This window comes from Capsella rubella, unplaced genomic scaffold (genome assembly GCF_000375325.1).
Source record: "Capsella rubella cultivar Monte Gargano unplaced genomic scaffold, Caprub1_0 scaffold_6, whole genome shotgun sequence".
NCBI classification, from domain to species: domain Eukaryota; kingdom Viridiplantae; phylum Streptophyta; class Magnoliopsida; order Brassicales; family Brassicaceae; genus Capsella; species Capsella rubella.
The window spans coordinates 4,049,580-4,072,589 of NW_006238918.1; the positions used below are offsets into that span (position 1 = coordinate 4,049,580).

General features: G+C 36.3%; 5 protein-coding genes across 5 annotated transcripts; 1 reads left to right on the forward strand and 4 right to left on the reverse strand.

Moving 5' to 3' along the window:
- The first annotated feature begins 3,695 nt into the window (after positions 1-3,695).
- Positions 3,696-7,050, forward strand: LOC17883771 (zinc finger CCCH domain-containing protein 56). Its single transcript, XM_006286305.2, has 2 exons — positions 3,696-3,915; positions 4,484-7,050. The coding sequence occupies exon 2, from the start codon at positions 4,516-4,518 to the stop codon at positions 6,631-6,633; it is 2,118 nt and encodes a 705-aa protein (XP_006286367.1). The 5' UTR covers positions 3,696-3,915; positions 4,484-4,515; the 3' UTR covers positions 6,634-7,050.
- A 142-nt stretch (positions 7,051-7,192) lies between these two features.
- LOC17883902 (dicarboxylate transporter 1, chloroplastic) lies at positions 7,193-9,684 on the reverse strand. Its single transcript, XM_006287341.2, has 3 exons — positions 8,436-9,684; positions 7,872-8,093; positions 7,193-7,779 (listed from the first exon to the last, which is right to left on the reverse strand). Exons 1-3 carry the CDS (start codon positions 9,522-9,524, stop codon positions 7,417-7,419), a joined length of 1,674 nt encoding a protein of 557 aa, XP_006287403.1. The 5' UTR covers positions 9,525-9,684; the 3' UTR covers positions 7,193-7,416.
- A 387-nt stretch (positions 9,685-10,071) lies between these two features.
- Positions 10,072-12,516, reverse strand: LOC17883406 (transcription factor MYB46). The gene is made up of 2 exons (XM_006288264.2): positions 12,200-12,516; positions 10,072-10,874 (listed from the first exon to the last, which is right to left on the reverse strand). The coding sequence occupies exons 1-2, from the start codon at positions 12,481-12,483 to the stop codon at positions 10,295-10,297; spliced, it is 864 nt and encodes a 287-aa protein (XP_006288326.2). The 5' UTR covers positions 12,484-12,516; the 3' UTR covers positions 10,072-10,294.
- Positions 12,517-17,987: 5,471 nt separating this feature from the next.
- LOC17883318 (UDP-glycosyltransferase 92A1) lies at positions 17,988-19,698 on the reverse strand. The gene has a single exon (XM_006289694.2). It carries the CDS (start codon positions 19,548-19,550, stop codon positions 18,087-18,089), a length of 1,464 nt encoding a protein of 487 aa, XP_006289756.1. The 5' UTR covers positions 19,551-19,698; the 3' UTR covers positions 17,988-18,086.
- Positions 19,699-19,789: 91 nt separating this feature from the next.
- LOC17881980 (IRK-interacting protein) lies at positions 19,790-22,398 on the reverse strand. The gene is made up of 2 exons (XM_006290006.2): positions 21,986-22,398; positions 19,790-21,407 (listed from the first exon to the last, which is right to left on the reverse strand). Exons 1-2 carry the CDS (start codon positions 22,202-22,204, stop codon positions 19,953-19,955), a joined length of 1,674 nt encoding a protein of 557 aa, XP_006290068.2. The 5' UTR covers positions 22,205-22,398; the 3' UTR covers positions 19,790-19,952.
- Between the last annotated feature and the right edge of the window lie 612 nt (positions 22,399-23,010).

Here is a 23,010-nt window from a genome sequence, read left to right on the forward strand (position 1 = left end):
ATAAACTGAACTTCCATGAATCTTAACCAACAGATTTAAGCAGCTTTTAGACTAACCCGTTGAGCTCAATATCCAAGACAACCTCCATGAACATAGCTCCTCCAGAAACTAAAAAAAATGGATATTACTTTGTCTTCATACGCTCAGCTACACCTCTCTGCGTAAAAACCACTTTACACTGTCACCTTCACTCACTCGTTCTTCTGTATCAAACTGGCTTCTTACTTGAGAAAGCACGTCGGAACTTTTGACATGTCTTCTTTCTTCTTGCAGCCACTCCAACTGATACATTTCAAAAAAAAAAAAAGAACACCAAGAACCTTTCTTTATTTCAGCAGTCTTAACCTCTCTACTTGGAGCATTCTTCATGATCTAATAGTGAAACAATTTAAGCTGATACACCATCAAACCATTCTCAATCTCGGAAACCAAATCTTGTACTCGCCTTAGGCAAATCCACCATAATCTTATCTTGCACCGCTGTTTAAAACAGGACACGCCGCCTAACACCCGTTGGCTAGGAAGACTCTCGACACAAGAAAATAGTACAGCCAATTGCATACCATCAAATACTTCTTTTGTCACTTGAAGATTTGATTCAAAAAACAAGATCATTCCCGAGAAAACACTGCTAGCTCCACCCGAGATAAGAACTAAATGTTCTCTTAGATTCATTCCAGCAGAATCACCATGTGTTACACCAAACACAAAACTGCACAAAAAAAAGAATCTTAGACACTGCCATCTTTGTCAAGAGTATTTACTCTCAAACAAGAACCCACACACTGTCCAGCTTACACCAAACAACATGTTTACAAAAACGTTGCTGCATTCCCTCTGAAAATAGCAGCCTTGTAGCTTCATGTTCTCTGATAATCTAACAACATGTAGACTCACTCATTCACAAGAACTGATAGCTACACACAGAGATAAACCTGCAACCAAAACCCCTTTCAAAACTCAGCAAAACCAAAGAAGTTTCTCAAACCGTTTCTATCTTCACCAAACAGAAAACTTGACTTGCTTCATTACCATTCTGCAACCTTCTTTAAACTGAACTTAAGAAAACCCTTGATGATACTTATACATCCATAAAACACTCATCATATTCAAGGTTCTAAGGCGTCCCCTAGTTCCATGAATCTTATGAGTTACCGGGCTGAATAACAACAACGATTAGAACACCACCTTCAACTGATTTTACCACACTTCTATGACCAGAAAAAACAACCTGAAAACCACCACTGGATCTTGGCCAATCCCTTGCAAAAAATCAATGCACTCTCTTTGTGTTCCAACTAGCTTTCAATCTTATTAATATGCAGAACATATGCAAATCTGAAACTTCAATACAGACCATCACACAATACTTTGTGACTGCAGCGGAAAACAGACTTAAAGTCTCTTTAAACTTGAGTTACGAAGTTGATGTTTGATAACAACATCAACTCTAACCGGTTTCTTCAACATTGATCAAGAGTACCCATCATTGATCATACCTTCTTGCATCCATCTCTATACCTTCTTATAAATTAATAATTAGGTAAAATTTTCAAAATATATGTATATATAGACACATTATTATTTTTTAGAGTTTATTTCTAATATTTTACTATATAAAAAATTGTTAGAATTCTTTTTCAAGACATAATAATTATTTTCTTTGTTAATCATTATATAAAATACTAATTATCATGATTAAATCTTATTTTTAAATCTTTTTTTGAAAAAACTTTCCAAATTAGGAAAATCTCTCTATAAATTAATAATTATTAATTTATCGATAAATTAAAACCTTTATAAATTAATAGATTTTCGTGGTACTAACATTATTAATTTATAAAAGTTTTACTGTATATTAAGTAGCTACAAACCATGTGGGTTGTAACTTGTATGCGTAATACTACTGACCCGTTGATTATCGGCCAAAGCTTAACTTGAACGTAGACATGTGGTGATCATTGATTACAGTCTCCTGTCGTCTTCATGCGTTTGTTTTATTTAATGTTTCTGTGTGTATTATTTTAGTAAGTGCTGAAATCAATGAAGACATAATACTCCTTTATAAGGACAAGGTTGACACAAACGACATTGCATCTTAGAATCCCTTGTCAAGGTGCTTTAAATTGATTTCTAATAATTAAGGTGCTGATCTCATCTCATGGCATAAACTAATTAAGTTCAAATATACACAATTTTTACTTAGATTCGTCATAATCATTTATAGATGTGCCACTTTTTCTAACAGCTATTGTATCAATCAAAATCGCAGTAGAGATTAATGGACTGAAAAACTCAAAAACCCCATCATTAAATCGTGCTTCGTGTTTTTGTTTTGTTTTTTGTTGATAATTCTAGGAATTGTTTATATTTAATTTAAATATAAAATCATACTAGTTAATAAAGACACCTAGTAACACAGTTACAATTCGTAAAAATCCGATCAACGTGCAAGTCACACAATTCAAGACCTAGGACACTCCAAATAATTGATGCCTATTTGAATCCGGCCTTAGTACACTTCCACTTGAAAAGAAAATATACAAATGTTCTCAGACGAAGATCGAAATGTATACATTATATAGGCTTCAGCTCTTACCTCCTTAATTATTAACTCATGGTAAGTTGCTAACCCCACTAGCTATATATCGTGGTTCCGTGGAAAACATCGATCAAACGTTATTAATCCGCATCCATATGGATATATATATATATATATAGTATTCGACAGTACACGATTGGTTTATACTATATATTCCATACAACGAAGTCGCATGCATATATATGACAACATCCGATCCCATCTATACATATCCAAAAAAAAAAATGATGTTTAATTTATCAGTAAGTAAACACATACAAAACCTTTACTAAGTTAAATCAATTTTAGAAAAAAGGAAAATAAGGCATATAATATACATATATGATATTAATATATATCATACATCGAATCAAAGAAACTTCACAACATGTATTTTAAGAAACCACCAATCCTAGATAAGTCCTACGTCAGGATTAAGGAATACGTCTCTACTTCACTTCAACGAGTCAAGCGAGTAAAGAAATATATATATATGAAGACAGATGTGAGTGGCGACAAAAAAAAAAAGAAGACAGATGTGAGATACTTTTAAGGGTAACAAAGTCGACACTCTAATCTTTGATGAGCATATATACATGAGGATTCTTTTTCTTTTTTTCTCATACAAAGAATAATATCTCCAAATTTTTATTTTCATAGTGAACATTATTTTTCAAAACCCACTTATTTTATTTCTGTGGAACTTGAACCCAAGTCCATTAGCTTAATATTATAAGTGGAGTCGAGCCACTAGGCAAAATAATTTTTTAAAATATTACAATCTCAACTCAAAAAATAAAATAAAAAAGACATGCACATTGACCACCGTCTAAAAAGTCACTCAAAGTCCGCTCCTAAGATCCAACGGCTGAGATTGAAGAATCAGATACTTTTTTTATAATTTTCTTCTTTAATAATAACGTGGATTTGAAACCTGTATTCCAATACGCTTAAATATTTCCACACGCGCCCGCCACCTTCTACCGCTTTATCCCGTCACATACGCTGCAGAGCTCTTTAACCTCCTTACACTATCTCTCACCACCTCTTCCGGTCACACCAGTTTCCCTCTCATCCGTTTTCGTTTTTTTTCTTCTTTCAAAAAAAAAAAAAAAAAAAACGCTCATCTCTCTCTCTCTCTCTGTATCTGTCTCAGCTGAGGTGATCGTCGATCTCCTTCTTTCTTCTTCTTCTCAGTCTCTAGATTTGTTCTCTTTTCATTTTACTCATTCGGATCTGGAAATGTGGTTCTCTGTTTCGATCTTTACCGTTTAGATTCAGTTCTGTTGTGTTCCCGATCGCAAGTTTCGAGTTTTGACCTTTCCCGTGAAAGGGTAAGTGTAGATTTATTGAAAAAGTTCATCTTTTAATTGATTCCTGTTTTGGTCTTGTGGAAGTTTTGAGATTTCGATTGTGGTTGACTGTTCATTGACTTCTTTTTCTTGTTATTTGGCTTTTATTAATTTTAATTAATATGTTTTTTTTTTTTTAAAGGTTATAATGAATCGTCTCTTCTTAAAGTTGTTTATCTGTTTTGGTTGGTATGAAACTTTTTTTTTTGTGAGTAGAAGAATGGTTTGATGAAAATGTTTAGCTCAACTATACTGAATCTGGTTCTTCTTAATCTTACTATTAGATTAAGTTTTCTTCTGGGTAAATTAATTTTTCCAGCATTTATTAGATCCGTTTGTGACGGGTTTTAATCTTTTGAGTCTTGTTTTGGTAAGTCTTCTCACGTTGTTTCCTTATTTTCTGGTCAAAACTTTTTTTTTATTATAATTGTACAATTGATAATTTTCCTTATTTGCTGATTTTGATTGACCAATATTTTATAAATTTCTTCTTCATTAGGTTGATTCAATTGCCCAAGTAACGCTTTTCTCTTTTGTTTGATTGTTTCAGATCCTTTTTTTTTAAAACCAGTGGCGTGAAGCATGTGTGGTCTCGCTAAGAAGCTGGACACAGAGAAGACATTGACTTCACTGTCAGACCAAGAGAGTGAATCTTTGGCCAAACCCATGAACAATGCTGAATGGGAGCATTCCTTTTCTGCTTTACTTGAGTTTGCTGCAGACAACGATGTTGAAGGCTTTAAGCGGCAACTCTCTGTTGTGTCTTGTATTAACCAGATGGGTCTTTGGTACAGACGCCAAAGGTTTGTTAGGAGGATGGTTGTTGAGCAAAGAACCCCGCTGATGGTTGCTTCGATATATGGGAGTTTAGACGTTGTTAAGCTTATTCTTTCTTTCCCGGAGGCTGAGTTGAATCTGTCTTGCGGTCCTGATAAAAGTACTGCTCTTCACTGCGCTGCTTCTGGTGCTTCTGTGAATTCCTTGGATGTTGTCAAGTTGCTTATGAGTGCAGGAGCAGATCCTAATATCCCTGATGCTCATGGGAATCGTCCTGTTGATGTTCTTGTTGTGTCTCCACAGGCACCTGGTTTGAGAACCATCCTTGAAGAGATCTTGAAGAAAGACGAGATTATATCTGAAGATCTGCATGCCTCTTCATCTAGCTTGGGATCAAGTTTCCGGTCTCTTTCATCGTCACCAGATAATGGCTCCTCGTTACTCTCTTTAGATTCAGTATCCTCTCCGACTAAGCCAAACGGTACTGATGCAACTTTTGCATCTGAGAAAAAAGAGTACCCAATTGATCCATCATTGCCAGACATCAAAAGTGGGATCTACTCAACAGATGAGTTTCGTATGTTCTCGTTCAAGATCCGCCCATGTTCCCGAGCTTATTCCCATGACTGGACAGAATGTCCATTTGCACACCCAGGTGAGAATGCGAGGAGAAGAGACCCAAGGAAGTTTCACTATACCTGTGTTCCATGCCCAGATTTCAAGAAGGGATCCTGCAAGCAAGGTGACATGTGTGAATATGCTCATGGGGTGTTTGAGTGCTGGCTACACCCTGCTCAATACAGAACACGACTGTGCAAAGATGGGATGGGTTGCAACCGAAGGGTTTGCTTCTTTGCTCACGCAAATGAGGAGTTGCGTCCCTTGTATCCTTCCACAGGATCAGGATTGCCATCTCCTCGGGCGTCTTCTACCGTATCTGCCTCTACCATGGACATGGCTTCAGTTTTGAACATGTTACCAGGCTCTCCATCTGCTGCTCAACATTCGTTCACCCCGCCAATCTCTCCTTCTGGAAATGGTGGCATGCCGCATTCATCAATGGGTTGGCCTCAACAGAATATACCCGCATTGAATCTTCCTGGAAGCAATATCCAGTTGAGTCGGCTGAGATCTTCTCTCAACGCTAGAGATATTCCTTCTGAGCAGCTTAGCATGCTGCATGAGTTTGAAATGCAACGTCAGCTATCTGGCGATATGCACAGCCCACGCTTTATGAATCATTCTGCTCGTCCCAAGACACTGACCCCTTCAAATCTGGAGGAACTATTCTCAGCTGAGGTTGCATCCCCTCGTTTTTCTGATCAACTTAATGTCTCATCTGTTCTATCGCCTTCCCACAAATCTGCGCTTCTAAATCAGCTGCAAAATAATAAGCAGAGCATGCTTTCTCCTATCAAGACAAATCTAATGTCTTCCCCAAAGAATGTGGAGCAACATTCTCTTCTGCAACAGGCCTCATCACCTCGAGCTGGGGAGCCTATTTCCCCAATGAATGCTCGATTGAAGCAGCAGCTACACTCACGTAGCCTTAGCTCCCGTGATTTTGGATCCAGTCTACCCCGTGATTTAATGCCGACTGATTCTGGTTCGCCACTAAGTCCATGGTCAAATTGGGACCAGACCCATGGAAGCAAGGTGGATTGGTCAGTGCAATCAGACGAGTTAGGTCGTTTAAGAAAATCTCATTCCTTGGCTAATAACCCAAACAGGGAAGCAGATATTTCATGGGCGCAGCAGATGTTAAAAGACTCTGCATCACCTAGGAACGGCAACCGGGCCTTGAACATGAACGGTGTGAGGCCATTGACTCAAGGTGGTTCGAGTGTGAATCCTCACCACAGTGACAGTCGTGAGAGCGACATTCTTGAATCGTGGCTTGAGCAGCTGCAGCTAGATCGCTGAGTCTCAGGGAGAGAGGTTCGCATTTCTGTGAAGCTGTGAAACTGATGATTCGTTTATTTATTATTCAAGAAAGCAAAACGGAAACGCAAAGAAATTCCGGGTAAGCGCTTTTTTCGATTCTAATAACCCAAAAAGGCTCAGTTTTTTCAGGCTTCTTTCTGAAATTTCATTACTCTTCATTTTTATCACCTCATTAAATTAATTATTGTTGTCTCTCTGTTGTAACAATGGCCAAAGTGTTCCTCTTTGCCTCTATTATTTCTCATATTTTCTGATTTACATTTTTTTGTATGCTCTCGTTTGTCAATTGTTTCTAATATTTCTTTCATATTTGTCAAAGAACGTTGTATTGAGGAATAATAATAACATATTGTTTCAGTTCAGCTATAATAATAAGGTTCATCTCCTTTTGGCTTCTTTGTTATCATCGTGTATTTTCACTTTATTTAACCACTTAAAGAGACTAATACACAATTACACATCCCACTTTCTCATGGGTTGGTGGCACAATTAACACGCAATATGAATGTTGAAGTTAAGTAGCTACAAAGTAAAGTGGTGGGAAAAAAAAGTTAAGTTAGAATTCAAACAAAATTGACGCAAGTTAAGGTTCCTTTACACCTCAATAATGTGCGAGTGAGAACATAAATTGCAGGAAAAACTCAGCTCAATCCTTAAAACCCTGATTTTAATCCTTCTCAAATCTGAATCTCAAAGCCGTTCTATGAGATTATATATATAAGTAAGGAAAAAAAGAATAGGAATACTGGTGTATGGTGGTCCTCACCACAAACCAATGAACTTCCACCATGCACCACCTACACCAAGCCAGATAAGAATGTTGACTACTGAAATCAGGAATCCATATCCCCACCATTTAGCCAGCGGCACATAGTTAGCCCCGTAGAAGATAGGCGCAGACCCGATACCATAATGGGTCAATCCTCCCATCAGGTTTGACAGGAATGCAAGGACCAAGGCTGCAAAATAAGGTGGAGTTCCTAGAGCAGTTGAGACCGATAAAAAGGCAGTGAACATAGCTCCAATGTGGGCGGCTCCACTTGCAAAGAAGTAGTGAGTGTAGAAATACAAGAGGACGAGAATTCCAAAAGATAGTTGCCATGACAAACCCAATCCACCCACAAACTACAATCAAACCCAGACAATGTTAAAAACGTTTCAATATCAATTGTCAAGTCATCAGGCATTGTAAGCATTCATCAAAACATTTAACAAACCTTGACTACGGTCTGGCTGAACCACTCAATGAGACCATATTTGTTAAGATAACCAGCCATCGCAATGAGAGCAGCAAACCAGGTGAGTGTGTCCCATGCGACCGACTCAGCTAAGCACTCTTTCCATGTCACAACACCTGTCACAAGGAGGACTGATAATCCGAGAATGGCTGCAGTCACAGCATCTACACTCAACTTAGCTCCGAAAATCCAGAGACCAACCTGTGCCAAGGAGAGAACTGGTTTAGCACAACGAAAATCTTGTGTCTAGTTAAAACACTAAAACCAGAACATTATCACTCGAAGCAAAATGCTTTAAACAGAAGCAGACACCTTGCTTTATTTAAAGTAAGATGAAATGGCTACAATCTAATGACCCGAAATAGCGTAAAAATATCGATTTGTTCTATATTGAAGCACCTTTTAAATCAAACTCTTGCAAAAAGTGATACCAATTAGATTAGCAACGATAGCGCATAGTATCGAACCTTGAAAAAGCAAACCCATTTGTAAAGTATCAAACAAAACATAAGAACAGAGCTCACGAAGCAGAAGCAAACTTACAGTGAGGAACAAAGTGGCGGCCATAATCAATTCGTTCTTGGACATAGGTCCCATCTTGTCAAGCTTTTCCTGAGCAAGCTTGGGAGCATCAGGACTGCTTTTGACCGTAGGAGGATAGATAATATACAAAAGAAACGGGACAACAATCAATGAGACAAGTCCTGGAACAATCGCAGCTTTAGCCCAATCAGTCCATCCAATGGTCTGCTTGATCGTGTTGAACGCCAGATTAGCACTCAAAGGATTAGCAGCCATAGCCGTTAAGAACATAGCAGAAGAGATCACAGAAGTCTGGAAACAAGTAAGCATTAGCCACGACCCAAGACGGTGCTCAGTTCCATCCCCAACATTACTACCGCAGGCAACGCAGAGAGATTTCACCAAAGGGAGAAAGATTCCACCGGCACGAGCAGAGACAGAAGGAATCGCCGGAGCCAACAGAGCTTCACTGAAGACGAGACTGTAACCGAGCCCAAGGGAGGAGCTACCAAAGAGTTTAACAAACTGGTAAGCCACACGGTTACCGAGACCGGTCTTGATGAAACCGCGAGCGAAGAAGAAGGCGAGAGCGATGAGCCACGGGATTGGATCTCCGAAAGCGGAGAAAGCCGCAGTGAACGTCAAGGTTTTGGTGAGAACGGAAGCTCCCAATCCCAAAAGAGCAACAGCACCGAGAGGAAGCGGCTGAGTGATGATACCGACGATGGTGGCGAGGAAGATAGCGAGTAATTGCCAGGCGTTGCGAGTGACACCTTCGGGAACAGGGACGAACCACAGAATCAAACCGGTAGCGATCGACGCGATAAGCGGCTTAATCGCAGCACCTTGCCATGGAACCGGAGCCGGGACCACTGGAGGAGACGGAGAGGAGGAGGAAGCTCCGGCGGCGGAAGAGGCGCGGATAAGAGTTGATCTCCGGGTGATAGAAACGAGGGGAAGTGGAGATTTGACTAAAGAGAAGCGAGAATCGATAGATCGGAGAGGTTTCGTCAAATTGAGAGAGGAAGGAAGAGGACGAGAGAGGGAGAGAGATCGAGATTTGAGGGGGAAAGCGAGAGAGCAAGAGCCGGAGAGAGCGAGAGACGCCATTGTTGTAGCGTCGTATCGTCGTCGGCGAGAGAGAGAGAGAGAGAGAGGAGTGAAGAAGGAGGAGTAGTAGGAGTAAGAGAGAGTTGAATAAATAAGAACCGTTGGATCAGAATCTGACGGTGAGATATAGAGACAGAGTTGGGGGGGGGGGGGAGTGATGAGATACGGGAGGTGAGAAATAGAGATCCCCGTCTTTGCTGGGTCACCTCATCCTATTGGCTGATATTACATTCCAAAAGCCATTTTGGTTTTTTTAATTTTCTTCTTTTTTTAGATCAACAAAGTTACAAAAACAAAATCTTTCACTCAACCAAAAAGAAATGTTATAATAATTTACTAACTAGTGTCCAACACTACAATAGTGTAAGATGGGCCGAGATGTAGATCTTTTCGAGATAAGAGTAACCACTTAATTAACCGGCCTTTTGTTTTGGTGTAATGTGTTGTATACCATATAAAAACTATTGACACATATGTTTGCCCATGTTATATAATAAGATATAAATGTATGTGTTCATTATTTCTTATTTTTATTAAGGATATTAAAGTTTACATTGACTAATCATTACACATGGCACGTCAAAGCCCTAGTACGAAAAGATTATTCGAATTACAAATATACTCTCTAACTTTTTCATCTATCAATTATATCAATGTATTTATATATATATTTGCATTTATGTATGTAAGTGTGTGTGTGCAGGCTAAGAATCTTTGAGTATAAATCCGCAGCAGAAAAGAAAAAAAAATGAAGAATATGAGGTAAAAATTCATATGCTTTGTTTGAAGTTGAAGTAAAACGAAGGAACCTCTGTGTTCATCAACTGGTCAATGTCCCAAAATTCTTCCACTGGTCTGATCATACCCTGGTCAGGTTCGTTTCCTGATCCATTAGTGTTCAACTCTTCTAAGTGGTTGTTGATATTTGCATTGTACCAATCACTTTCTTGATCACATTCCAATGGTGGAAAGTAAAGCTCTCCTTGTACCCCTGCGTTAACTCCGTATATACCATCTGCATATGTGATAAAATCATCATTGCACGGGTGGCTGATCATGTTTGGCGCCGGGAATGGATTGTTGGTTGGCATGTGATGAGTCAAGGAATTAGGGTTGACGAATCCTTGTTCTTGCAAGGACATGAAGCTTCCTATAATGTCTTTGAGCTCCAAAGAAGAGGTGGAATTAGACGAGGTGTCGCTTGCTGTATTGGCCGGTGATGAAGATGAGTTGTTGATGAGATTGGATGTATCGGACATCTTCTTTAGCCTTTTCTTTATTGTTGAGTTCCAAAAATTCTTGATCTCGTTGTCCGTCCGGCCAGGCAATCGTGCTGCAATCTGAGACCACCTATGAGGATCAAAGAAGAAACAGTAGAGTATATAGTTAAATGAACTGATTTTATATAATATTTATATATATATATATATACATAGTGCATGGTTTGCATGCATGGGAATTATAAAATGGCTTATTCTTCAAGGTTTTTTCGTTTTTTTCTTTTAAATTTTATATGTACGTGAAACAAGTCATTGCAACTATTATAAACTGCACAATCATGAATCATAATGAGGGATTTCGTTTCTGTTTTTAATATATATGTAGATGATATATTGCCCTGCGTATAAAATACTAATATATATATATATATATCTTTGTGGAGAAAATAACTATTAGAAAATAGTATAAAATTACAAAGGTGAAAGCTGAAGTAAAACCCTAGCTAAGGAAAGGGAAGAAAAGGAAAAGGTGGTAAAGAGAGACAAAAGCCGCTTTCAACTAAAACGAAAGTGTTTGTTGTTGTTGTTGTTAGATTAGATCATATAAGAAGACGCACTCTAAAAGTCTTAACACCCACGATCAACGAACTTTGACCACTCACATAATTACATGTCAAATGTACACTCATACCTAATTTGGTTTTGTGCGTCGTCTCTACTTTTCTATTGTTACTATTATTATAAATTCAACTTTCTCTTTATCAGGTCAATTTTTCTTCATAAACAATCATTCTACCCTTTAAATTTCATAAACAGTGTTACTTATCTTGCCAATGAAAACTTGACCAAACTTTATCCTTCCACGTAAGTTTGATTGTACATTTTACGATGTTAATGTATCTTCAATATCGACTGACTTAATGTAATATCATTAACTGAAATCCCTGCTTAACCCCCCCCCCCTCACCCAAAAAAAAAAAAACTGAAACCCATAACCAAAAATTGTGAATAATTTAGAGCTTGTTTATATAGTAAAATAATTTATAACCTTCTTTTAATCTTTTGCATACACACAAGAGTGAATCCTAAATGACAATTGTTTAAAGTTAAATTAGTCTAAAATAGATTGATCTCCCTTCTTAATTAACCGGTAGAACAAAATTAAATAAAAATATATTTAAAACATAATTCAAGATTTAATTCGAAAATTTGGTCGTTTTAAGGTTGACTTTCTGTTTTAAATGTGTTGACTGGCTTTCTATGCTTTTTAATTTTGTACCCCATTAATCGAAAATAAATTAAGCTAGACGGTTTTAATTAAAAAAAAAGACTCACAGAAAAATGCTAGTTAATTTGCCAACATATATTTATTCACTAGTTAGCTAGCTATTATTATTTATTTCTTGAAAAAGGTTACTATAATGTCGAACCAAAATGATGGTAAAAAATGTAAACCTGTTGCCGAGGATGGAATGAAAACGAATGATGAGATCCTCTTCTTGAGGAGAGAAAGCGCCACGCTTGAGGTCAGGACGGAGATAGTTGATCCAACGAAGACGGCAGCTTTTGCCACATCTTTGAAGGCCTGCGTTTTTGGCCACATCGCTCCAACATCCTTGCCCATTGCTTAGCATATATTGCATCAGCTTTGAGTCTTCCTCTGGCGACCAAAGTCCCTTCTTCATCTTCTTTACTTGGTGAGTAGTACTGGCTGCAATGGCTACCTCTGGTTTCCTCATTTTTCTTTTCTTTTTGGTTTGAGTAGTTAAATTGTTTCTCTTTGTCTTTCTCAAGGATCCATTGATGTGAACGAGTGAAGTTTGTTTTATAATAGAGAGAGAAAAGAGAGAAGACTTGATGAAGGGAGAATGATGATGATGATGATAGGGATGGTTGTATGGTTTGCTTACAATTCTGGTAAGAAAAAAAAAAACCATTTGCACTTCCTCCTTTTTAATCTCTATTCCTTAATTATATATTATTATATTTTCTATAATATATGCTGTGTTGCTTTGTTTTAAAACATTAAAAAACATAGGCTAGCTCTTATTTCAAATTACCACATGATTATTAGTCGGCATATATATATTGTGTAAGGTAAATATAACACTACCAACAACAAATGTATTGTCTTTTTGTATATAACTAATTATTTGACCATATATGAAGAAACGTTAGTTGATCGGTCATGGACGAAAACGGTTTTGAAAAAGACCCCCAAATGCCTAACATCAAAGACAAGAAGGAGAAGTGCTCTTCACTTGTTCTCTTTTACATTTCTTTTTGAATATAATATATATACAACCATTTCTATTTGTTTCTTCATTTACAAGGTATAGATTACAAGACATGTCTAATTCGTTAACCTTACGTGTGTATATATATATATATATGAAATATGACATTAATAATATATTCATGGCATGTCTATTTCTATTCAAAGATGTCTTCATTTTCAAGGTAAGCGAATGTTGTGATATGTTTAATATATTGTGTACGTATGTAAGCATATATTTCGATTGTATGAATAGTAATTAGACGTGTGTCATATTATATAGTATAAATCCTTTTTGTGTTCTATGAGGCTTAGCGAGGAAGAAGTTTTGCTTCGGCTTCACACAACCACCTCTCGCGCACCAACACGTATACTTGAAGAAATCAAATTATTGTAATGAAGAAAATGTTATATTCCTTTATCCCATATATTTTATAGTCGTTTTTATAAAATATATATAAACGTGTGTCATGATTTGTTTTAACTTCTTGATTTACACTCATATCATATGATTTATAGTACTAATATCTTTTGCCCACCCTTCCGCCAAAAAAAAAAAGAAAGAAACAAAACTTTTTATACAATCATAAACAAAACATCCATAGATAAAGTAGAAAGGAAGTTAGAGTATTGAATCTTGAACAAGATCATTCCTAATATAGTAGAAGGCCAAAGATCTTAGCTTTTAGGGGAAACATTAAAACAACCAAATTGATGCGAGATTTCCCTGTTCGAAGATTTTAAGGAATCAAGGTCTATACGCACCACAATCCGCTATATTCACGTACCCTCCCCAAATAGGTGTTATGCACCTCTTCCACCAAGCTCTCATATATATATATATGATATAACCATTTGGTTCATTATATTTCAACCATCTCATGCATAGCCCAAGCTCTCATTTATTCTCGCATTTTAAACTCACAAGTTATCAAATTATAGGGATTATATGAACCTCTGCAAAGCTTAAATCTTAGCAAAATAAACAAGCACTATATGTAACCATACCGTTAAAATTGAGTTATAAAAAAAATATCCGATTCCTCCATCAAGTTGCTACAAATTTGTAATGCTAGAGTCACAATTTATACAAAAGGTATTTTTGATAAGTTTCCCACAGGAAAAAAAATTGTGTAAAAATTTTGATTTATAAATTATGAAACATCTTTAGTAAGCTTTTATATATTTTACTCTCAAAATCTTGAAATCGAACTCTATGGTCTTGAAGACACGCACGTCAGCTAAAATCTAACTGGAAACCGTTAGTGTAACTCTAAAGTCTAAATACATTTTTTTTTTTAAATCGCATTAAAAGTAACAACAATACAGATACAGTAGTGTGAGGTTAACAACTGTAGGAATTAAGTGTAGGGTCATATATGTGTGTATTGAACCCTGCTTGCTTAGTGGTAAGAGTGATAACGGAAGCCTCAAGTTTATTAAATTCGAATGATTAATATGGCAAATACGCAAATATATCATTTTCTTAAATGAGGACAAAGTGGTTACTAATTAGTAAAGCAATTATCACCCATGAGAACAGAGCCCCCAAATAAAGGAAATTAACAAACTACCATTGAATCAAAGCATTAGCTTAAACTTGAATCTTACTTTACAGGGTGATGTATCTTAACCTATAATTTTATATACCTGTCTTATATATATATCTTTATTTTCTATATATATATATAAAAGTATTACTCACTTCAAGGGTCTATCTTTTTGGTGACAAAATCTAATTGGTTAATGATTATCCATTATTGCATTACATGACATTTTGTGGAGGAGAACTTTTGGTTACACTTGTTTCTGATTAGATTGTCTTTGAAGAAACAAAACACAGAGATTAAATGGACTTGTTGCTCTTTATGTTATTTTCCCAATGGGATCACATTACCAGTTGTTGTCATTTAAAAACCCTAAACCCATCCCGTTGGAACTTTGAGGGATCTTTAATTTCGCCAAGTTGTTGTTGTCTTGTTGTTCCGAGTTGCACAAAGTAAATATGAAAAATTCAGTGCAACCTAAAGTCATAATAGAAGGATTTAATAATTTCATACAATAATAATTAGCGGTTAACAGCTATTGATAACTTGCATTTCTTTAGCTGTTGTTTTGTTTTATTTGACTTTTTTTTTTAATTAGTATACTTTGTACGTAGCATTTTGCTTTGAAGCGGTGATATATTCGATTTTTTATAAAGCTTCTAAAATAATGAAATCAAAGATGTCGTCAAAATTTGCCTTCTCATCATTACACCACGTCCAAACCTACAGCTAAACCGCGTCGGCCACGACGGCTATCAAACAGTAAGTCAACGGAAAGGAAAAAGTCACCTTTGGTAATAATATTTCATTTTTGTACAAAAAAAAAGTACCAAAGCTAAAATATAGTAGGATACCACTAAGTTTTTTTTTTTTAATTTCCAAACAACTTTTAATATTTTTTTACAACTTATCATTTATCAATGTGGTATATATATATAGTTTATAGATGCTCGATAAAGCCAAAATTATTAACCCGTTGTAAAACTAATTATTACATTAACGGACTAAAACTTAAACCATACTAAGATGATTCGAACTCCAATATCTATATTATGAATCCGTAACAAATGTAATAGTACACAAAGTCACCGTACGTGCATGCTCCTTTACAAAGTTGTAATCCATTAAATACGTACTTCATTGGTTTAAAAGAAGGGAGTAGTAAAAACTAATGCACCAGTTCTGATGCTTATTTCATCGCACATAACATTAACAATCGATTTCGTGCATACCTTTCTCTCGGTTACTTGGAAAAGGAAAACAAGCCAATATTAGTTATAAATGTTACATCAAAAATCGAAAATAAAACAAAAAAGAATAGTGAACATATATATATATATATATATATATATAAAAGTTAATAGAAAACTCAGATCAATTTGACGTACTGGACTTGCGTTAATCATCGATCAAAAGCTGCAGAATATGAATCTGTAACCGGAGGCGGGGAGAAGTAACGGTAAGGAGAATAGGTAGTGGGAGGGCTTGGAGCTTTGTATTTGTAATGAGGGAACTTATGGTTTGATGAGGAGACGACAGATGAATAACCATAGGCTACTGCAATCATGGTGATGACGATCAGGAAGATGGGGCGTGTCGACGACCATAAACGTCTCATCTTCGGATCGGAAAAGAGAGATTTGATGATGAAGATTATATATTCTTTTGGGAAAAAGTTTTTAAGTAGCAATTGTCTCCTCGTAGGTTAGATAGAATTACATATATAGGCAAATAATATTAACAAGAATAAAATCAGAAAGTCAAAAGGAGTTGGTGTTATCATGTGGGAATCTCTAATAACACGGCAACATCTTTTTTTCTTTTTAATTATCTCCTAGTGCTACTTGTATTTGCCCATTGGAATAAGTTTGACGACCGAAATCATAAGAAAACAATTGTATTAACGTTACGTAATTATTATATTTTTTCTTTGTTTTTTTTCTTTGAATTCTCATTATTATGAAAAACTAATTCGCAGATATAGCGAACAAAGGAAAGATACGGGAAAATCTAATGTAATTTTAATGACTTAATCCTAGGGTAAAAGTCGGATAACAAAAGGGTGTAACGTATATTCTATCGAATATATTAGTTTTGAATATTGTTTTATTTGACTCTTAATTTTTAATTTTGTTGTTTAGACTATAATTTATAATTATTTTCCAATTTAATAAGTTAACTAGGTCCGGATCCGCGCTATAGCGCGTGGGAAAATTACCGGGTTTTTAGTTCTTTGTACGTTGCGAGATAATTTTATTTGTGTTTGCTTTACTTTATTTTGATCGGTAATTAAATTTTATCATTTTTTAGATTGTATGTGTTGGTTTCGAATATGTTCAAAATTATTTAAATTGTATGATTTTAGTTGGATTGTTAATTTTAGAACAATATGTGACATATATACATGTATAAATATTATACAATGAAAAAAATATATTATACAATGAATCATTTTTAAAATTTAGGGATTGATCCGCGGTACACCGCATAATCATAAATACATGATTTTAACTTGAACCTTTCATGCAGTTTTGTAAAGTTACAAATCTCTAGAATAAACAAATAAAGAGCCAATGATTTCTTATTTCTTACCGTGTTAAAATGTAAAATCTGTGTTGATGTTACAATTTTCTGGTAGCAAAAACTTATTTATATAGATCATATTTTCTTAGGGTTAAATTGAAAAAAGATTAGTTTTATAATCAAGCCAGAAATTCGAAACTATTGCCTAATAAATATTAAATATGGTCATAGACAAAAAAAAAATATATATTAAAGATGGTTGAAAATGAATTATCCCGTAACTGGTGTGAAGATTATAGTTAATATAGGAGAAAACTATACATCCAAATATCAATATAGGATATGTAAGGAAGATTTTGTTTTGAAATATTATGGATAATTTGATAATGATTATTTTATATTTAATTTATATTTCTGATTTTTAGGTTAATTTGTTAAGCCAATATACAAAATCATACATTAATGTATTTTTCCTTAAACAAATTAAGATTAATGTACTTTCCAAAACCGATATTGATGGTTTAATTTGGTAGATTTCGAAATAATATAAATGGAAACTGGTATTTAATATCCTTAAATTTTTTAGTATGATCCAACTGAAAAAATCCGGGTTAATTTTTTTTTAAAATCCGACGCAAGAAGCATTTGTACTTCTTTTTTACTATAATAGGGATTAAATATTTTGACTAAGTAGTTAATTAGACTTCGAATTCTGTTGTCACAAATTGCGATTAATGTACATGCGTTTACTATACGTAGTGTATATAAATAAGTTGGAAATGCATCATAAGTTTTAAAACTTATCGAAAAGGGTGCTCTATGAGTTTTGTAACATTATCACTTTACATCCTAAACAAAAGAAGAAGAGATTAGCTCCTCTATCCCAATACTTGTACGGTACGTATAACTACTGGTCATGGTTATTTAATTTCCCAATATGTGTGTTACCCAAAATAAAATGTTTATAATATAAAGTATAAACCATCTACATATGTCTTTAATTCTTGTCTTTCTTGACCATTGCTTGACCAAGAAAATCTTCCAAACCAATGATAGAGGATCCACTATCTTCCGTTGCTCTCCTTACTAGTTCCTTCACATCTTTAGCCTTTTTCCTAATCTCTCTCCCTACATCAGTCTCCTCCACCACCAGCTTGATCTTAGAAACAATCTCATCACATTTGATGTCACATCTCTTCCCACGGGCCACCTCAACCGAGACCCCAATATGTTTCTCCATTAATATCGAATTGAAGAATTGCTCGCCTGCCATGGGCCATCCGAGTAATGGCACACCGTGGCTAAGCGATTCGAGTATGGAGTTCCATCCGCAATGACTCAAAAACACACATGTTGCCTTGTGTGACAATATATCAACCTGCGGTGCCCATCTCTTCACCATCAATCCTCTTTCTGATTTTGTTATTCTTTCCTCAAATCCTTCCGGTATATACTCTTTCACATCAAACTCACTCTTCGCTTCCGCACCTATCGGCGGCCTCACGACCCATATGAAGTTCTTCTCGCTACTCTCTAATGCCATAGCCAGTTCTAACATATGCGTTTGAGAAATCGAGTTCACTGAACCAAAACATACGTAGACAACTGAACAGTCCGGTTTTGAGTCAAGCCATGCCTTGACAGCTTCCTCTGTCGTTCTTGACCCCGTCTTTTTGTCCAGGGAATGAAAAACCGGCCCGACCGACCAAACCGGAACACCGGTTATTCTACGGAAGTAGGATAGTCCCATCTGGTCGATTTCCGAAACTGTGTTGAACAAGAATCCATCATAATCAGACCATCCGGGGATATTCTTTTGCATGAACACCGACCAATGGTCACTTCCGTCAGCTTCCAACATGAAGGAATTCAACTGAGTTTTCTCAATCTCCCCTGCTTCAGGGAAGTCATCTAAAAGAAAGTGATCTTGTTTGGTTTCTTGGTGTGGTAAGCTTAACCATATGGATCTATAACAGCCTAACCCAAAAGCACCAGCAGCACTAAACATCACTGTCGCTACACCAATCTCTTTGCAAACCTTACCGATCCAGCCCAGGAAGAAATCACCGATCACCATAACCGAGCTCTTCCCATCATCTTCTTCCTTCAAGATCTTCTGCATCAGGTCTCTGAAAGGCTCACAAAGCGACTTAGAAGCTTCAAGAAGGCTGATGACGAGAGAGTAAGGAAGAGCATCGCAATTCTCAGCTTCGTGAGGAAGGCCGTAAGCAGAGCTGTTGAAAGGTAGCTCGATGAGACTTATGGAGGATTCATGCGTAAGATTGGAGCGTAACTTGGGGATGTTCAAAGGAGTGTTGACGAGAGAGATGATGGTTTTGGCTGCTCTGTTCTTCATCATCTTCTCTAAACCAAGGGCTAAAGCTACAAAAGGGATAATATGGCCTTGAGCCATGAAAGGGAACATCACGATTCTCAGATTTCTTGGTTTAGCATCCGCCATTGCCGATGAAAGATTTGAGATTTGGGTTGGAATAAACTAAAGCTTTTTATTACACAACTGTGAACAGTTACACTAACCTGTCAACAACTTTAATGGTTGCAGACTTTAAACAGTAGCTACGTTTATCCTCTAATATAAATATGTTTTTGGGCCACACACTCATCAGAGATGGAAGCAAAAAACTGTGATGGGCCTTTCTTACAATCTAATCCAACTTTGTACCAAGCTATGCTATGATGAAGCAAAACCTCCTTGACAACTTGTATGTGACAATATTTAAAAACCTACAATAATTCTTAACAAACACAAATGTAAAGTAGTACTACTGAAGCTAGGCAAGAGATGAACAATAAGAAAAGTTAATTAAGAACTAATCAATTTTTGACTTAGACTAGACTCTTTTCAGCCCAATGTCTTGTACCTGCAAAGAACCTTACATCTCAGAACCCTATCTTGAACATAAAACCCAGGCATCACCATAACCTTAACCCGTGCCGGTCCACGGGACGATGCTGATCTTTGTCTATCTGCACACATATCTTCCATAAAACTTGATTCAAACTCTCTGTTCTCTTCAACTCTCAAGATCCCTAAAGCTGGATTAAACGAGAAGGCAAGCAAATGAAGCAACCATACACATTTTGCAGCCACAAAGAATGCTTGAAGCATTTGTTCAGACCAAGGTCTTGTCCAATTCAATGTTGTGATGATCAAACTCATCTTCTCATCACAGAATCTACTGAACTCCTCGCTGTAGTATTTTGTACCCTTTTTCAATACCTCGTTCCAGCTCAAGTTTCTCAAGGAAGCAAAGGACGAGAAATTCGCTTGTCGATCTTGTTCCGGATCAAGCAATTTAGGCTTACCGTTCTTCTGGAAAACGCAGTTTTCGAAGTCTTGGTATACTGACTGGCTTACGATCGCTTCTAAGTGGTACTGAATGATTTTGGAGTACTTGGAGGTGAATGATAAGTTGTGAGGTTGAAAGAGAGTGTTGATGTTACCAATTAGAGTCGAGTCTTCTTCGTCGATCTCTGAAACTAATGTTTTCAAGAATTGCTTGATCGACAATCTTGCTTCCGATACAATCTGCAAGAAACCTTCAACCATCACTTCTTCACTCACCGGCATCTCTGAGTTCTTCTTCCCTGAGCTTCTTGCAACATTATTCTCCTGTGACACTACCTCTGTTGCTTCTCTCAAAGCTTTCTTTAAATTGTCACAGTAACTTTCCAAGTACTGAAGCTTCTCACTTAACTCTCCCAATGATGATTTCATCTCTGAGACTTGTGTTAACGCAGCATCCCTACCTCTGATTGCTTCTATCAATTCCCTCTTCAACTTCTCAACACCCGAACCAGAATCCTTCAACACCTCAGAAACTTCCTCAGATTTGTCAGTTCTACTAGGGGAATTAAAGATGGAATTACTCTTTTCCTTCCTCTTCAACTTTGGGAATAACCAAGACATCATTCTTCCTCCACGGTTCCGTGGCTGAGAAGAAACAACAGCCGAGTGTGAATCCGTCAAGGGCACAACAAGATTAGAGTTCTTCAAGCTCTTGGTATCGAAACCTCTTTGCTTGTTGTAATCATTGCAAGAAGAGACCGACCTAAAGTCAACCGAGCCGCAGTTGCTTTTACCGGAAGCATAATAATGCAACGGCGGGGATCTGAGAGCGTCCGACATAGTGTAAACATGATGAGGCATCCCAGTCTTTCTTGAAGTTGAGGTTTTGTAAGAATCAGAGAGATAAGTATGTCGCACATCTTGATCTTCATCTCCATCTTCATCCCAAGTCTCAGATAAAGTGAGATTCTTGTGGTGAAATGCAGACACAGGCTCATCTTCATAGCTCTGTTTCAAAGACACCAAATTAGCAGAGAAAAATATGTGTAATGTAAAAAGCACAGTAACTTTTGTCCAAGATTCACTATAGAGTGCCAGCTAAAGACAAAAAGAAAACACAGTGGTTCTACCAAATTCAGGTCTTTTCTGTTTGTCTTTATACTTTTGAACACTTCAACAGTAGTTAAATTATTAAAGGGACTAACCAAATTATATATGATTATATTTCGAAACAATGAGAACCGCTTGTGAAGAAGATCCAAAAAACAAGCAACGACATCATACATACAGTAAATTAAGAAAGACATAATCTAAATTGGATACTGAAATGCAATAATTAACGAAGCTCTGAACCGGGTTGAACCAATAAATCTCGGGTTTGACGAAATTATAAAAAATGTTTTTGTTTTAAAAAAAGAAAGAGACTCCAAAAGCTTTTGAACAAGGAAACCCAAATTCCCATACATAATGTCGAAAAAGCAATCAAGTTTTAAGACACAAGAAAAAGTGGACAAGCATGATGGAACCTAGCAACCAAGAAGAATGGTATCTGACTGAGACAAGAGAGAAGGAGAGAAGTAATTTACAGGAGTGAAAACAGGGTAATCATGAGCAGAGAGGTTAGGGAGAGGACGAGAAGCAGGTGAAGCAGCAGAAGAGGAAGAAGGGTTTCTGAGACTGTAGTTAGTAGAGGATGGGCTTGACTTGTGCATTAGACTCGCTTGAAGTGCTCTCACCTTCACTCCTTTTGCTATGGCCTCTTCTTTCTCTATTGCCTTGTTCATTCTTGTTTCAGAAGAAGCCATCTCGTAGAACAAGAACGAGAACAAGATTAGAAGAGAGGGGAGAGAGGGATGTGAAGAGATAGTGAAGGCGATAGTGCGAGGAAAAGGGTGTGTGATGAGGATGATGTCTCTCTTTGTGTCTGTGAAGGAAGAGAGAGAGAGAGAGAGAGAGAGAGAGAGAGAGAGAGAGAGAGAGAGAGAAAATCCAAAGAATGTTCTGTCTCCCCTTCTCTTAAAAGGACTGATACAAGGAACGCATGTGAAGGGCAGAGACCATTTTTTTTATGTTTACGATAATGCCCCTCCTTTTTCATTTTCTCCTTTTTCTTCTCTATATTTATTTACAAAAACCTTATTTCATTTTTTTTTTTCACATTTCCATTGGTATAATGTTTTTAATTGTAAATCAAAAGATTTGTCTGAAATAATGATTTCCTATAAATTTTGTTGTTATTTTTTGGGATAAATAGTTAAGAAATTTGTTGAATTATAGATTACTAGATTTATTCCCATCCAAAAACCTCTACTATTTACAAAAAAAAAAAAAAATCAAGAGAATCTGCTTTTTCTTACTTGGATTTTCTATTAAGAATACTAAAAAACTAGAAAACTAAGTTAAATTTAATAGATATAAACTAAGAATATATGTGTAAAAACTAAATTTAGGAACTAAATCTATTTATGTTTAAACATATACAAGTAAGCAATGAAACTATAAATTAGAAACGCATAACCAAAAAAAAAGTCCTATACATTATATTGAAAAAAACTGAAAATAGTAAAGAAATTCAAATTGTGTGTACTTAAAAGAATCATAGTTTTTGTAA

What these genes read in the sequence shown, in the direction of transcription:
- LOC17883902 (XM_006287341.2), bottom strand. Translation starts at nt 9,524, where the DNA reads ATGGCGTCTCTCGCTCTCTCCGGCTCTTGCTCTCTCGCTTTCCCCCTC. An exon ending in CCGCCACTTTGTTCCTCACT is followed by an intron (nt 8,094 to 8,435) that starts GTAAGTTTGCTT and finishes TCCTTGGCACAG; the next exon opens with GTTGGTCTCTGGATTTTCGG. An exon ending in TCAGCCAGACCGTAGTCAAG is followed by an intron (nt 7,780 to 7,871) that starts GTTTGTTAAATG and finishes GTTTGATTGTAG; the next exon opens with TTTGTGGGTGGATTGGGTTT.
- LOC17883318 (XM_006289694.2), bottom strand. Translation starts at nt 19,550, where the DNA reads ATGGCGGATGCTAAACCAAGAAATCTGAGAATCGTGATGTTCCCTTTC.
- LOC17881980 (XM_006290006.2), bottom strand. Translation starts at nt 22,204, where the DNA reads ATGGCTTCTTCTGAAACAAGAATGAACAAGGCAATAGAGAAAGAAGAG. An exon ending in ATTACCCTGTTTTCACTCCT is followed by an intron (nt 21,408 to 21,985) that starts GTAAATTACTTC and finishes TCTTTGAAACAG; the next exon opens with AGCTATGAAGATGAGCCTGT.
- LOC17883771 (XM_006286305.2), top strand. Translation starts at nt 4,516, where the DNA reads ATGTGTGGTCTCGCTAAGAAGCTGGACACAGAGAAGACATTGACTTCA.
- LOC17883406 (XM_006288264.2), bottom strand. Translation starts at nt 12,483, where the DNA reads ATGAGGAAACCAGAGGTAGCCATTGCAGCCAGTACTACTCACCAAGTA. An exon ending in CATTCCATCCTCGGCAACAG is followed by an intron (nt 10,875 to 12,199) that starts GTTTACATTTTT and finishes TGATCCTCATAG; the next exon opens with GTGGTCTCAGATTGCAGCAC.